The following is a 15,652-nucleotide window of genomic DNA, read 5'->3' as shown; positions in this document are numbered from 1 at the left end:
CACCCCCCCACACACACATTTTTTTTAAGTGATGGCTGCCTCTGTCCTACAGCGAAAAAGCATTTTTAGGAAGCTTTCTGTGGGTCAACCCCGTCTCTTCTAAAGTAGACTCAGTCTCCCCAAGTGGGATGTAAAAGTTGGTCAAGCATGCATGCGTTCTACAAAATACCACCTTAATCCTTGTCAAGTTCCAAAGGGGAAATACTGTTATTAACCCCAGAATAAGCCATAACATGTTTTTAAACTCCACCTCTAATTTGGATTAGCTTTCTGACACTTATCTTACTTCTAGTCCATTCTTGTGGATGTCTTGTTACACTTGTCACCTTTTTAAAAATTAACTTTTGTATGGGGACCAGCAGGGGCAGGGTTGCTTTATGAAGTGACAGTTGTAATCTTGTCAGGAAATGATGCCTAATCTCAGTAATTTTTGCTCGGTCTGGGCAGGGATTTGCACATTTCAATAAAAAAGCAAGTCAGCAAGTCTGAGCTTCACAGAATTTATACTTTTGAAAACTAATAAAACCACACTGAGATTTAGATTCCGAAATCCTGAAAAATAATCATTACCCCAGACTTTCTCACCGGCTGCTCCACCCTGACTGGCAGAGATCGATTTAAAAACAACCACAACAAAAAACAAACCGTGTGTGGGAAGGTCTAGCTTCTTGATCCCAGTCGTTTCCCTCTGGCCAGTCCTTTACCCTGAAGCGTCTACGTAAAGCAGACAGAGCCCCACCAGAAGTGCTTAAGAAAGGTCGTTTCCTTTAGCGTAGTTAAGGGCCTGAAAGTGAAATTTATTTCAAACCTAATCGGATATTCTGTTGGAGCCGCTGTGAAAGAAGACAGCAAGCAGGTTTTCTGAGGACAACTAGGCTAACAGACCTGAATTTGGCTTGATACTTGTAGGGGCAGTGTTTTGCAGGTGGTTTTTGTTGTTGTTGTTCCTTTTGTTCGTGACCCACGGTAAATTATAGATACGTAGATAAATACAGAAAGATCGATGGTAGACGTAAGGGAATAAATAATATGTGCGCTGACTCAGCTGCAACACGGTGTTTGAAACACTTGCTAACATCTTGATGTGTTCTAATATTTTCTGTTCTTTTTTAAGTGTAGCCCCAGAATCCATATGAGTTTATCAGAGTACAACTTGTCTCTTGAGTCAGGATCTGAGGATTTAAAATACCCCAGAAGGCTGGAGGCCAAATTCACATTCATTCTCTGTTTTAGGGTGCTACCTGTTTGAATGCAGGGGGGCAGGCGGGAGGGTGGGAAGCGGAGAGGCAGATTTCTTTCCGATGTCTCAGAGTTCCTGGCAACATTGAGTGTCTCCTTCATCAGACTATGAACTTTCAAGGACAGGGCCAACCTTTCTGTATCTCAGTTGGGAATCTGAGATATCTAATATGATCCTGGCCTTCTCAAAAGAGAGTCAAACTATGACTGTCATACAGATATCAAATGAACACAAGTTAAAGATTTTATTTAATTCTTAATGAGGGAACCAGGTGGATGGTATACCCCATTCAAAGGAGAATCCAAAGAACAGACACAGGCCAGAAACATGTAAATGAGTGTCCAAATGGAGGCAAAACTCGCTTCTTCCTCTGTAGAGGAGGGATGTCAGGTGAACCTCTCCCCACAGGATATAATTTGCATTTCTAAAAACAAGAATTATTTTGCATTTCTCGAAGTTATCTACAGGACAGAGCTGAAAAATAGCTTCCTTAGGGTCAGAATCTGATAACCCTGAAGGCTGTGCTCCAGACAAGATAATGCAGTGTTCCATCAAAGCACAAAATCCCCATTCCTGCCTAGAATTGGACTACTCTGACAGCTGGGTGAGGGGACAGCTCCTTCTAGCTCTTACAAAGCTCCAAACTGGAAGACAAGTCAGGAGTAGAGCAAACCCAGCTTAAGAACCATGTGGCAGTAGGGGGCAGCAAAGCTCCATCCCTAAAGAATGCAGACTTTACGAAAAAAATTTGTACAATAGGATTGACCTGGAGTCCATGGACTGAGTCCATAAATCCCCCTGACATTGTATGCAAAATGTTTTATTCTATACATTTTTCTGGGAAGAGAGTCTTTTTCTTTTCTTTTGGCTCTAAGTCTGATGAAGCGACAAAGCACTGTCCCCAAGTATTGGAAATTCCATGTCCTAATTGTCACATTCACAACTGGGTTGCCAGATCAGCTTCAAATTAGAAACACCCGAGGAGTGATTAGGTTGAACCATACGAAACTGCCATTTTTGTAAGGTCACTAAAGAGATGAGTATTGGCAATTTGTTGAGGTTCAACTTAAATATACAGATTCCTGATCTCCCCCCACTCTGATACAGCTAATAGGTAGATGAACATCTGAGATCAACTACCATCTGCATGTTGAAGTTTAGGAAAATGGACTGTTGGACTCCAGGCCACCCCAAAGCCTAGATGTTTAACCCTAGCCTATTCTGGCCATTCTGAACGGTGAAAACCAAGACAGCATGAGGACCATCACCCCACCCAGTTCACTGGGGGGCTTTCTCAAGGGGTCTGATCTGAGGACCACTGGCCTCAGAGTCTCCTGGGGTGCTTGTGAAAATGCGTAGTGTTAGGCCCCATGTTGAACCCCCAGAATTAGACGGCTGAGCAGTGGGCCGGGGAATCTGCATTCTAAATAGGCTCCCTGCCCAGGTAACTCTTCAGCAAAACAAGAGAGTAAGTAATCACAGGATATAGGAGAGACTATGAGCTGAGGTCTATCAGCTATATCAAAGTGTAACTCTTAAAATGGTAAAATCATGGCTCTCATTCAAATATAGAATAGTCATGCGTCAAAGGTTTTGTTCAGCTCATAAATGAATGACAGAACCATTAGTGGGTAAAGCTGATTCCAAGAGCATTTGAGGAAAAAGAATTTATATAAGCCACCGGGAAAAGCATTTCAAAATAAAAAAAATGTTAGAATAAGATTGCTGGGTTAAATAAGAAGCTCGTTAATATCCTCCAGGCTAATACAACCATAGACTTTGGGGTTATCTTTCCTACCAGATAGTAAAACACATAACTTTGCAGTATCTGGCTACCATCAAACAATAAATAGCAAAGTCAAACACAGATACATTCTGCTAGAAAATTAAATAATCCTTGGGTGACTTCATTAAATAATTCCCCAGTATGACTTTGAAAGGACATGCAGCCCCACTTTTTGCTTTATTCCCAAGTTTTAAATAATTCTTTTCTACAGTGAGCGAAGACAGCAGAACACAAGTGTGAGGACTCCGCTCCTCTGGGTGAGAAAATTCAGGCTAGAGCAGATATATTCAAACACAAGAACCACTTGATTCAGAGGGAGGAGAAAACTGTCAGAAGTCACGTATAACCTCCTCGGATTTATTTCAGGCACTACCCATAATCACGTCCTCTTGCTTTGTGAATAAGCATTTTGTCCTCTTTCTAGTTATCTGACTTACAAACTCGTCATTCCGTAATAATTTCTCTTAGAAGTTTAACTGAATAGCCTGCTAAGGTTTTCAGCTTTGTTCTTTTGTGTTTAATCTAAAAATTCAGGCACTTTGTTTGTTTAAACATCAGAAATATCCTCTAATTTTTATGAAACAATTGTCTACCTCAGGAATTAAACTTTGAGCTTCATGAAACATGAAGTGAAATAGAAATACTGTGTGTCCCAACTCAACCTCCATATTTTTTCATAACTTCTCTTGCCTTTAGAGGGATAGCATAGGAATGAACGTGTTAGTGTTGGGAATAAACATCTAGAGTTCGGCAGTGTCTTCATTTTGGTTCCTTTTACTAATTTCAGGTAAAATTAAAATTTAGTCATTTTTGTGAAGTAATCTTTCAGTGATTTTCTGTAAGTGAGATTACAGATCTCTCTTTTCTTCTTTGTACTTTTTTGGTATTTTTCCTCTTTTTATTATTTTCTTAAAACTCACTTTACTGATCAGGGCGCCTGGGTGGCTCAGTCGGTTAAGCATCTGCCTTAGGCTCAGGTCAGGATCCTCCAGGGTTCCTACTCAGTGGGGAGCCTGCTTCCCTGTCTCCCTCTGCCTACCTGTGCTTTTTGTCAGATCAATCAATCAATCTTAAAAAAAAAAAAACATTCACTTCACTGATCAAATTTACCATTCTAGGAGTTATTGATAATAACAGTATCCACCATGTATTGGCGCTCTACGTTTTGAAAACATAATTGAAGTTTTATTTTAAAATAACTTTATCAAGATATGTCCTACATATAAAATCCACCCACTTCAAGATACTTATGCACTGATACTCATAGCAGTATTCTTCACACGAGGCCAAAGGTGGAAACAACACAAATGTTCTTCGCTGGATGACTGGATTAAAAAAATGTCTATATATACAGAGGAATATGATTCCAAGGGGCCGCCCAGCAGGCTCCTGCTTTTCCCAGTGACTATAATTCTGCTTGGTAATTTAGATGACATTTTCCAAGGGTAGAGGAAGAGCTTACCACAGTGGCTAAAGCAAGGCCTCTGGAGCTGGACCACCTGAACTCACATTCTGGTGCTGCCACTTAGCTCTGGGGCCTCAGGCAAGTTGTTTACCCTCTCTGTGCTTCGGCTGCTTTATGTGTAAAATGTGAGTAACAACGGTGTGTACCTCACAGGGTTGTTACAAGGTTTAAATGAAATAAGAGAGAGAGGGCAAAGACCACACTAGCCCCTGGCCATAGCAGGCCCTGAATGAGTATTAAATGTGGTTATTGTAGCTACTTGCTACAGAATTATCCTTGGAGTTCCAGAAGCTTAGAAGACATCCTCTGTGTCCTCTTGGCTGTCCATCATCACAGCACATTATGCCCCGAACTTCAGTCTGTTTTCTTTGTAGGCTTTTCCAGTGGTGCCTGCCAGGTAGTAAGAGGAGAGGCAGTTGATGACAACAGTCCCTGAGAGAAATTGTCCCCCTGCTAGCTCAAGGCCAAAGAGGGCTCCCGCCTAGGCTGCCCATTTTAGAAAACGCTTCATTTCATGGTTTCCTCCAGCTTCCCCTCCCACCCTGACGAGGAGCCCATCTGTCATCCCCCCCTTCCCCCTTCCTGGGGCTTCCCCAGCCTCTTCTGCATGAGCCTGCTCCTGTCCTCCACCTCCAGACATCTTGTGTTTTAGGTGAAGACCAGACCTAGCAGTGGCTTGGGAAGGATTCTCTGGGGGTTTTCTGCTCTGGTTCCCGCCCACCCACATATGCATGGATTCAGTCTGGAGTAGGTGAGTCTGTCCTCCTGAGAACAGTTCCAAAGGAAGGACTTAGCAGAGCTAAATCTGAAACCCAGTAAGATGGCACTCCTTAGCAGCAGCCAGCTGATTGAATCAGGAGTGGCTTCATGATTCCCGAACTTGACCCTCTTCTTGAGAATTCAGACCAAGAAATTCAAAGAATCGGGCTGCAGAAGTCCATTAATAGGATGGTCTCTGTACGTCTTGGGGATCATGTGTATAGAAGAGCAGAGCATTTACACAGAAGTGTGAGCGTATGAGAGATAATCTTTAGGGTCTTAGTTCTTGAAGGGTTTCCAGTCCAGAGTCCCAGCAGTACCCACAGAATGTCCTCCCTTTGGGTTAAAACATACTCTTGTGCCCTCAGGGGCCCTCTCCAACTGGTTCAAGAAAGCACACCACAGGCAGCAAAGCTGTGATTAAAGCTCATTGGCAAGAGGTCAGACAGAACTAGATTTGAATCTTCTCTATCATTTTCTTAGTTGTGTGACCTTAGGCAAATTGTTCATCTCTCTGAGCTTCAATTTCCTCGTCTAAGGGGGATGATACAATCGACTACATAAAAGCGCTCAGATGATTACACAACACAACGAATTAAATACGCAGGGTGGTGCTTGGCATATAGTTGATGACCAGTGAGTGATAATTTAAGTATTATAATTTCTATCTTCCTTTTGTTTGTTTGTTTTTTAAAGAGAGAATCTTTTTTTTTAAAAAAAAAAGATTATTTATTCAACAGAGAAAGAGACAGCCAGCGAGAGAGGGAACACAAGCAGGGGGAGTGGAGAGGAAGAAGCAGGCTCATAGTGGAGGAGCCTGATGTGGGGCTCGATCCCATAACGCCAGGATCACGCCCTGAGCGGAAGGCAGACGCTTAACCGCTGTGCCACACAGGCACCCCTCTATCTTCCTTTTGAATCAACCTTTTATCATTATGAAATATGCATGACTCTAAATTAGCAACTCCAAATTTCTTTTGGTAGTGTTTACACGGTATATGTTTTTCCACCTTTTTAATTTTCAATCTGTGTCCCAATATTTAAAGTTGTATCTCCTATAAACAGCATATTATCTCTTCATCTGAGGTGACCATCTTGGTCTTTTTGTTGGAGCGTTTAGCCCATTTACATTTAACATAATGACTGCTATTGTTATGCTTAGGTGTACCTTCTAGCTACTGGGTTGGACTTCCTGGGGTCTCAACCAAAAGCCCCTCAGGACGTTTGCCAAGCTTCTCCCCCTCCCCTGCAGTACTCAAACCTCTGGCTCCTGGGCATGACACAGCAGCTGAAATCTGTTCAGCTCCTTCGCTCCCCAGCTGCTGTTCTCTGCTGTGCTCAGCTTAGGAGTCAGCCAACAACTGGAGGGAAACACATACACAGATTTTTCATTCGGTCCTCTCCATCATCCTCCCTTCGAGTTCCAGCTATTCTGGCAGCCTTCACCTCTGAGCTCAGCCCAGTAAGACGGCAGCTTTCTGCTCTCACCCACTCCTCCCACCCCCACCCCACCCGTGATTTGGGAAAATGACTTTGGGAAGAACCTGGATGACTGTACATTTCGCCTCTCTCGGGGTCACAGCCATTCAGACTTGCGCCGGGCGCTCTCCAGCTCCTTCAAACAGTTGCCCTATATATTGTGTCCGGCTTTTATCATTATTTTGGCAGGAGGATTAATCTGATTTAAACCATTCCCCTCTGGCCAGAAGCAGAAGTGTTATACTACTTCCATTTATTGAACCCTTCTCAAAACTGCCTTAAAAGTAGGCAGCAAAAGTTTCTGTTGGCAGGCGACTGACTTGATCCTAGTTCAGTAATTGGGGAGAGGAATGACGTTATAAGTTGGCCCCCAGGGGCGCCTGAGTGGCTCAGTCAGTTAAGTGTCAGACTCTTGGTTTCGGCTCAGGTCATGATCTCAGGGTCGTGGGATCGAGCCCTGCATCAGGCTCCGCACTTAGTGCGGAGTCTGCCTGTCCCTCTCCCTCTGCTCCTCCCCCACCCCTGCTCATGCTTTCTCTCTAAAAAAGAAATAGAATCTTAAAAAAAATTTTGGCCTCAGACAAAGCTGAGATATTTAATTGATATCAGACTGAAGTTTAGGCATTTGCTAAAAGTTATGTGGCTTGAGAACCTGCAAAAATTTAGAAGCTTATATTTATAGTGCTTAGGATTTTTCTCAGAGGCCCAAACCTAGGCCAAAAGACCATGGAAAATAAGAACCAATTTAATGTGTGACTTGGTGAGAGGGGCATACTTCTGCAGGGAGACCGAAGAACTAGGCAACTGGTAAGACAATTGCCTACAAGGTCACTTCTCTTAGGTTATGAAGTTACTGAGTAAGCAATCATGAACAGCATCCAGTGTCTCTGGGGATTCTGACAAGAGTCAAATACGCTTCATCAGTAAACTCACGGATGTGAGGAACAGTCATCAAAATTACTTGAAAAGGTATTTTCGTGTCCTTAAATCAGGGTGAGAAGAATTGCTGTGCATGTCTGTGGCTCTGGATCACATACCCAAAAGAACTTTCTGGTTGTGAGTAAACTGGGTGCATGCAAAGGATCAGTGTCGTCTTTAGCGGGTGGTTTATCAGCCAGGGTCTAGTCAGGGGGCAAAAGCCACATCTACCAATGGAACAGAGAGTTTAACATACAGAATTGTTCATCAGGTATTGGACAAGTCAGCTGGCAAAGAGGAGACACACAGGAGTCACAGAAGTGGGAAGTGCAGGAAGCAGGTACCACCCTTAGGAGGAGGGAAACAGAAGCCCAAGTAGGGCATGGTTGATGTTGAATGGGCTAGAGGGGGGCCCAGACCAACGGGTGCTCCTGGCTCTGAGGGGCCATGTCCTGAGGCTGCCAGTGGGAGTGAGGAAAGGCTGCAAACAGATCCTGGCCGCTGCCACTGACCCCACCTGCCCTGCCCAGGGACGTTGACAAAGGCAGGAGACAGAGATGAGCGGTCTCTCCTCACTCCCCACCGCCCCCCAGCGCCTCCTACAGGTGGAGCCCCACAAAGCGGAACTGGGGTTTTAGACTTCCTTCGAGCCCCAGCATAACTGGGTTTTAGACTTCCAGCCCCAGCATCCCAAAATACGGAAAAGGCTTGAAGCCGAGAGACAACAGCTTCACAACAAACATGCCAGGAAGATTTAGACTCAAGTGTGGGAAGATTTAAAAGAAACAAACTAGGGCACTAAGATTTTTATGTGAGGAAGGAATCTACGCATAGTTGGTATTTTAGACACATGTGGTATTTAAGAGAATAAGGCCCTGTTTGGTGACAGTTTTATAATTCCATTTTAAAATGTATAATTGAGTAATTAATTAAGACTTGTGATTGTTTTATGGTGTCATCTAAGCTTAAGTAGAGTGTAAAAACATTTAAAGTTTCCCTTATTTATAAGCTTAATTTATTAGCTGCTATAAGAAGTTAGGATGGGAAAAGATTTTATATGCTGTCAGAAAAACTGAAGTACTTAAAAAAGAAATATTAAATTTATAAATGTATTTAAAAGTGTTTGAAGTGCTGGGCTCAGCTTGTAAATAGAACCAAGCATTATTTAAAGGCTCCTCCAAAATTAATGCTAAAATCTGCTAGACTTATAAATAGAATAATAAAATTTGTAAGTTGAACTTAAAAGCCTAAGAAAGGCTTTTAAATTTGTATCTTAAATTGAATATTGATTCTAAAGACATTATTAACTGAATTATTTATTAAATGAATACTAATTATTAAACTTATTAAAATACTATTTTTAAATCCAAATTTAAACTTATTAATTTTTCAAGAAAAAGACCCACTGAAATCTTTTCTGCGTAGGAAATCAGCGGCTCAGGAGAGCATAATCTCCCCTCCCCCACTCCATCCCCCCAGGAGGTTTTTTTAGAAGTGGCTGGAGAAGAGCGAGAGAGGCAGCTTTGTTTCTCCACTCTCTGGAAACCCTGAAGCCATCTCACCGTGTAGCAAGCTGAGGAGATTATGCCCCTGGCTTAGTTGCTCTGCTTCCTCATCTTCTACCAAGCCAGGACACCTCGTGGAATAGAGGAAGGATGATCCCTGGACATGGGGTAAAAGAACCCAAGCCTCAGTTTCCCCATCTGCAAAATGGGGGCGATACCTGCCTTGCACAGTTGCTGTGAGGGTCCGTGCAGTGCTTGGCACACCAGGACAGAGTTCGAAGCTCCCTTTTGCCAGATCTTTCCTGGGTGAGGGCCAGGAGGTTCCTGCCTGAGCACACTGGCCGGGAATACTCCCGCTTACTTCTTGGCAGGAGAACTTCTTCAAAGAGATGGCCTTGTGCCAACAAACAGGCACATGTTCCGGGCCCTGAAGGAGTCTCTCACCACAGACAGCGAGGGGACAGGCCAGGAAGGAAGCAGCTGGCTCAGGAGCAAAGCAGCAGCCCTGTGGATGGGGTTAGCGCTGTAAAGGGACTGGCAGCCTTGGGCTGGAGCAGGAAGGGGAGGGGCTGCAGAGAACGGCTGAGACCTGGCCCCCCTCCGTGTTCCCAGGTCACTGGCCGCGTAGCCTCAGCTGGAACACAGTTAGAGAGCAGCATGGGGAAGGTCTCTGCCTGCGGAGAAAGGAAAGGGGGTGAAGGTCTTCTGTACAAATATGTGGGAGGGAAGGAGTGGCAGTCAGAATTTCCACCATGCCATTAATTCGTCCAATGCACCTGACTTAGAGAACTTTCTCTGCATTGCTAAGCCCTAGGTAGGCAAACACAAATCCCACATATCGTTGCCTTCCTGGGATAGCACCTGACACATGTGGAGGCAGAAACGTCTCCTACCAGGAGAGCGGTGGGCAGGGCCCCCGGGGTGGGGGTGGGGGTGACATCTGCAGATAGAGGGCAGAAAGTCCAGTGAGACTGTTCACAGGGAGTCACAGCAGCAAAAGCAGGCGGGGGCCAGCTTGGAAAGGACCCTGAAGTCACGTTCAGGGGTGTGGATGTTACTGAAAGCCTGGGAGAAATTTTAACTATGGAAAGATCTGCTAGGGCTGTCCACGGGGAAGAGATGGACTCTGGAGGCCAATACAGGGAGTACCCAGGGGCAGAAGTCCAGACGGGAGGATGAGGGCCTGACAAGCATTTGAGATTAGAAATCAGAGAAAGAACTAAGCAAGAGACTCCAGAATCCTAGTGAGTGTGGGAGTCGGGGCCAACGTTGAGTGGAGGTCAGGCTTGAAGCCCCCTGGACACTGAGACTGGCACCTGCCTGCCCACTGCAGTCTCATCTCCGCAGGGCCTCCCACACCCTCTATGGTGGCTTTTCTCCTCCCGGGAAAGATGCTGGCAGTGGGGGCAGCAGAGGCAGTGCCCGCGAAATCTCGAGATGGAGATCATGCCGTGCTGTCTGGGTGGGCCCGAGGGAATCACAGGGCGTTAAACGTGGAAGAGGAGACAGAATGTAGGCTGCTGCCATGCACGTGATGTGAGAGGGTTCCCCCCACAGTTACTGGCTTTGACGCTGGAGGAGGGGCCCCAGGAGCCCAGCATACAGGTGGCCTCCAGAAGCTGGCAAAGAGGAGGGAACTCATTCTCCCTGAGCCTCCAGCCAGGTGCACAGCCCTGCCGGCACCTTGACCCCAGCCCCATGAGACCCACCTCAGAGTTTAGAACCGTGATAATGAACGTGTGTTGTTTTAAGCCGCTCAATGCCATTACCATCTGTGGTCACTTGGGATGGCAGGGACAGGCAACAGAAGCAGATCCTAAGGCTGGCTCGAGTCAACTGCAGAGAGAACTTCTCTAGCCACCAGACTCAGGGCCACCCCCGCCTCTCCGGAGCCACTGCACTTTGTCATCTGATCTCCCCCAGTGCTGGCCGTTCTAGGAGATGCCTGTGGTGACCTGATCGCCAGCCTTCCCCTGTTGGGTTGTCTCCAGGAGAGCAGCAGGCACCTTGCGCGGCTGTCCACCACTGCATCCCCAGCACCAAGGGCTGCCACACAATGGCATCTCCACACACTCGGCGGGTAGATGAGCAGATGCAGGAGTCGATGTGACAGCGCGCCGATGACGTGAAATCTGCCCAGGCACAGCTCTCTCCCACCTCACAGTCCCTGAAGGCTCGCCACAGATGGGCACGCCCCGCTTTGCATCCCCCAGGATTCCCCATCGGCTTGGGCCACATCACGTTAGATGCTCTTACTAACTAGGCTTCAAGCTCAGGTCAAGTGTGCTCCAGCCGTCCTAGGAAAACATGCCGAGAATAGCAGATTCTAGTTCCCCTCTGCCACACAGAATCGGAGGGACCCTACGAAGACAGAGTCCATGAGAGACACGGTAAGCGTCCCCTCTAGGCCAAACGCTCGGGAAGAGCCCAAGCTGGCTTTAGAAAAGGACTGGCCTTCCCAGACTTTGTTCGGTGTTTTCCAAGCTCCGCAGACAGGCTGCCTGTCCAGGAAATGACTTGCCAGAGCAGCTGAGGATGGCAAACAAAACCCAGGGGACACCGGCTGAGGTAAGGCTGCTCCCGAGTCCCGGAGCAGAGGCAACAGGAAAAGGGACGTGGAGGCAGGAAAAGCTGGCAGAGAGGGTGAGGACAGGATGCACAGAGCGCCAGGGGAGTGCGGTGCTTGCAGATCCAGTCAAGCCACACAGCACGGGGACAGGATGACGTGTACAAACTGATGTTTATTGAATCTATTTTGGAAACAGACAACATGAAAGGTTTTTGGTTTGTGAGCTCACCCAGAGCTTGGAGTCGTAATAGCTTCCTGTCAATTAAAACGCAGCCACCAGAAGATCCTAGCTTCATCTCATAAAGGGGAGAAAAAGTGCTTGCAAACACTACCGCCGTCACTCTCGCAACAGCTCTGATGGCTAAAATGCCCATAAACATCAACAACATTTTCTCTGTACAGTCCGAAATATCCACTGCACATTATCAGGCACAGACATTGAAGGTGAAGTTGTAAACTGGCTAACAGTCGTCAGCAATTAAGGATACGGGGTCTACACTGACACTAAGAGCTCACATGTTTAACCGATGGCTGCTGTCCTCATCAGGGGCATTTAGTATGTGGACAAGGCATTTAAAAGCGTATATATCATTGATGTTGTAAACTAAAAAAGCAAACCCAAGCATGATTAATGACTTTGCCTGGATCAATAAATACTAGTCCCAAGTGCTAAGTGTACCAGTAAGGACGGACACCATCAGTGATATAAATCACCATGTTGTTACTTAACTTAACGTTCTATTCCTAATGCACGTTAGTCAATTTGTGGACTTCATCCAACACATACACAGAGATTATTTTTTGTTTGAAATTCCCCGAAGATCTCCTTTGGCCATTTCTCTTCCACATTCTCTTAGAAGAATAAAAATGAGACAACTTTTTAAACAAACTTTCCGAAGTACAAGCCATCCAAAGCATGACTCTGGTCATATTCCAGATCTTCACCCAGAAGGGAATGTGCCGTCAAGGCTTAGATATGCTTAGAAGGCCTCTTCCCTGCTGGAAGCTCACACTGTCCTCCTCCTCTCCCAGCCACCTCCTGCCATATTGGAAGCCAAGCTGGCTCATGTCTCATTAACAGTTTCCAAAGACTAACAGGACACCTACAAGGTACCAGAAGGATTCAAGAGAGCCTTCTCTTTTTTCTGGAGCTGTTATCAGTGGGGCCAACAGGCAAATACAAAGAGAACAGGGGTTCCAGGTGGATACAAAGCCCAGACCTGGGAGGGAACAGTGTTAGGGATTCAGCACAGTACCAAAGACTGCTGCCCCAAACAGCATTTTGAGAGCTCAGATGTTAGAAATTCCAGGCACTTCTTTAGTCACAGGGAATGAACATCTCTCCAAAAAGTCCTGCCCACATTTCCCCCATCTTCCCCTACTGTAAAGCGCTGAGACATTCCATTTGCTATGACCCTCTGCTCTTGAGGCACACTGAGGCTCCCTATCTCAGTGCTATAGACCGTGGCGCTCACAAACACAGGCCCTCCTGGATTCAAGTCCAGCGGCTTCCAGCGCTCTGCGGCGGATGAGCCCTGCCCACCGCGGATTGCCTGCACCCTGAACCACTTCCAGGCTACCTTCCTAAGGGGGGGGGTGTTTATTTTCTAGTTTGAAGACCCCCCCGGAAATGAGCAGTGCAAGATCCTACGTGCAAATACTTGCAAACAATTTTTTTTTTTTGAAACGATGCACATTTAAAAAATTCAAGTCAAATCCAGGAACAGACTACTTGGTTGGCATCCGCTGGCCCCGCACCCACAACAGGAAAATGGTCAGTTTCTGAAATGAGAGAGGAACGAAGGCACCAGCTACTCCACCAGGAAGGTTAGTTCCTTGAGCCTGGGAGGAGGGTGGAGAGGGGAGTGCTGAGGCCTCGCTTCGTCAGAGAGGGGGTTTCTCCAGCCACATACAGGTAAGAAGGACCCTCACCCGCGGGGGGGGGGGGACAGCTCTCTCTCGGAATTCGGAAAGTAACAGAAGGAAGGCACGCTCCCCAGCGTCGTGCTTGGCAGGGGCTGCTGCCCGCTTTCGCTCCATCCACCCAGAACAAGGGAGGAGAGGTGCCGCTCTCCTACGTCTTTTCACCTGGGAGCCCCACATCACAGAACCTACAGGGGAACTCCGGAGGCCAGCGCATCCTTGCCGGCTTCATGTGTGGCTCAGCCGACCTCCCACTAGCATCGTGCCAGGGGCCCTGGGCTATATGGTCGGGAGCGTCAGACAGCACTAATCTGGGGGAAAAGCCCACAGAGGAGGATCCGGAGTCAAGCAAGCAGAAAGTGAGCATCAGGCAGCTGGGTCTGTGTGGCTGCAAAGAAGGGGTCACAGTCATGAAAATGGAGAGGTTCACAACTGGGGGGGGCATTTGGACTAGGCCTCTAGGAGGAGCCCCTTGGTGAGCCCCCCACCCCCCCGAGGGATGGAGCCGTCCTCACGCCGGTGGCCAGGCCGGAGCTGGGAAGTCCCCGGGGTGGGCATTCAACTGAGGGAAGCACAGTTCAGCTCGGAGTCCTCCTGGCTGCCCACGGTCACCTGCTCCAGGGCGTCGGGGCTGTCGGTGATGTTGGGCTCACTGGAGCACTGTCGGTGCGGCGGCGAGAAGCTGGGCGGCAGGAGCAGGCACTTGTCCTCACCGCCAGGCTCCTCACCCAGGCCCGAGTGCATCATGGTGGCCATCGCCAGCAGCTGGATGTCCGAGTGGGCGTTGGCCACCGTGTGCCGCCGGACGCTGCCACACTTCTCCAGGTAGGCCTCCCCCTCCTGCTCCGTCAGAGGGGTCAGAGCCGTCTCGTTCGGGGGCCGGCTGAGGGCGGTCGTCGGGCAGGCGTAGCTCAGGACCGCGACCTTGGGCCGGACCCTGGAGTGGCGTCTGGCTGCAAGAGAGAACCCAGCGAAGGCTGTCATGGGGAGGGCTGACGGGGGCGGGGGGCAAAACCTCCTCATCAGTTTGGGGGAACAGGGAGGTGGTGGCTCCACGTCCAGGAGCAGCTTGAGGTACAGACCTGCTGAAAGGCAGGGGAGGAACCTGAAGGGTGGGAACGCTGCTCCTGCAGCTCTGCCTGCGTGTGCCGGACGCGGCCCCGACCCCCATTCCCACCAGAGCAGGGGGACCCAAAGGGCTTTCCAGGGCGCATCGGGTTCTACGGCGTCTCCCCTCTTTCCCAGCTGCCACCTGAGCTCACTGCATTTGCCCTACACTTCCTTTCAACCAGTCTCCTCTCGGGGCCTGGGCACCGGCTGGACCAGCTTCTAAAAGACAGCCTCTGGCTCTGTGCAGCAGGAAGCAGGCCCCCCACCGCGGTGACAGCAGATTAAGTGGAAGAGCCCCGTGAGCCCAAGGCCAGCTTAACTGAGGGGACCTCAGCTGTCAAAGCGAGGGCCGTGGAACATCCTCCAAATCATCCTGACCGGGACCACGACACTCTTCCCACCAGGTCAAGGGGCTGAGACCTGCATTCTGTTTACATCATCCGCGATTCCAGCAGCCTTTGGCACCATCAAGGAATGGGCGAGGCTCCACAGATGGCCCCGTGGAGACAGACCCCAAAAAGGAGGGCTGGCCATGAATTATTGCAAAACCGCTGCTGCCTGAGCGCTCCCCACATTCCAGAAACTACGCTAAGCCTTGACATGCACTCATCTTTTGACTCCTCCTAAAAACTGAGCTTAGGTCGTGATATGCTATTAGCCCCCTTACAGATGAGAAAACGGAGTATCAGAGGGGCGATAACTGGCCTACACGCACACAGCGAGGCTGCAGTACAGCCGGGAGTGAAGTGAGATCTCGCTGCAGACCCTGCTCTCCCTAGATAGCCCCACACAAAGCACACATAGCTAGACAGGCTGAGCATCTCCAGGGAAGGACAAGCTAAGTGCATGGGGTTCCGAGGCAGGAAAAAGCAGATCCATGGTCTGCGAGGACGCTGGG

At 48.1% G+C, this 15,652-nt stretch overlaps 1 protein-coding gene across 8 annotated transcripts in view; it reads right to left on the bottom strand.

Moving 5' to 3' along the window:
* Positions 1-1,465: 1,465 nt before the first annotated feature.
* Positions 1,466-15,652, bottom strand: part of PRR5L (proline rich 5 like) — an 80,381-nt gene continuing 66,194 nt past the window's right edge. For 5 of the 8 annotated variants that reach the window (XM_040638961.1, XM_008686791.2, XM_040638965.1 and 2 more), the window contains one exon: positions 11,874-14,597. In XM_040638961.1, coding sequence (XP_040494895.1) covers positions 14,203-14,597 — 395 coding nt within the window. In that variant the 3' untranslated portion in view covers positions 11,874-14,202. Of the gene's footprint in view, positions 4,882-11,873; positions 14,598-15,652 lie in introns of those variants that run through there. The other 3 variants (XM_040638964.1, XM_040638963.1, XM_040638966.1) reach the window with 3 other exon arrangements.

Source organism: Ursus maritimus, unplaced genomic scaffold (genome assembly GCF_017311325.1).
Source record: "Ursus maritimus isolate PB19 unplaced genomic scaffold, ASM1731132v1 scaffold_23, whole genome shotgun sequence".
NCBI classification, from domain to species: Eukaryota; Metazoa; Chordata; class Mammalia; order Carnivora; family Ursidae; genus Ursus; species Ursus maritimus.
This window is presented reverse-complemented; position numbering and strand designations above follow the sequence as displayed.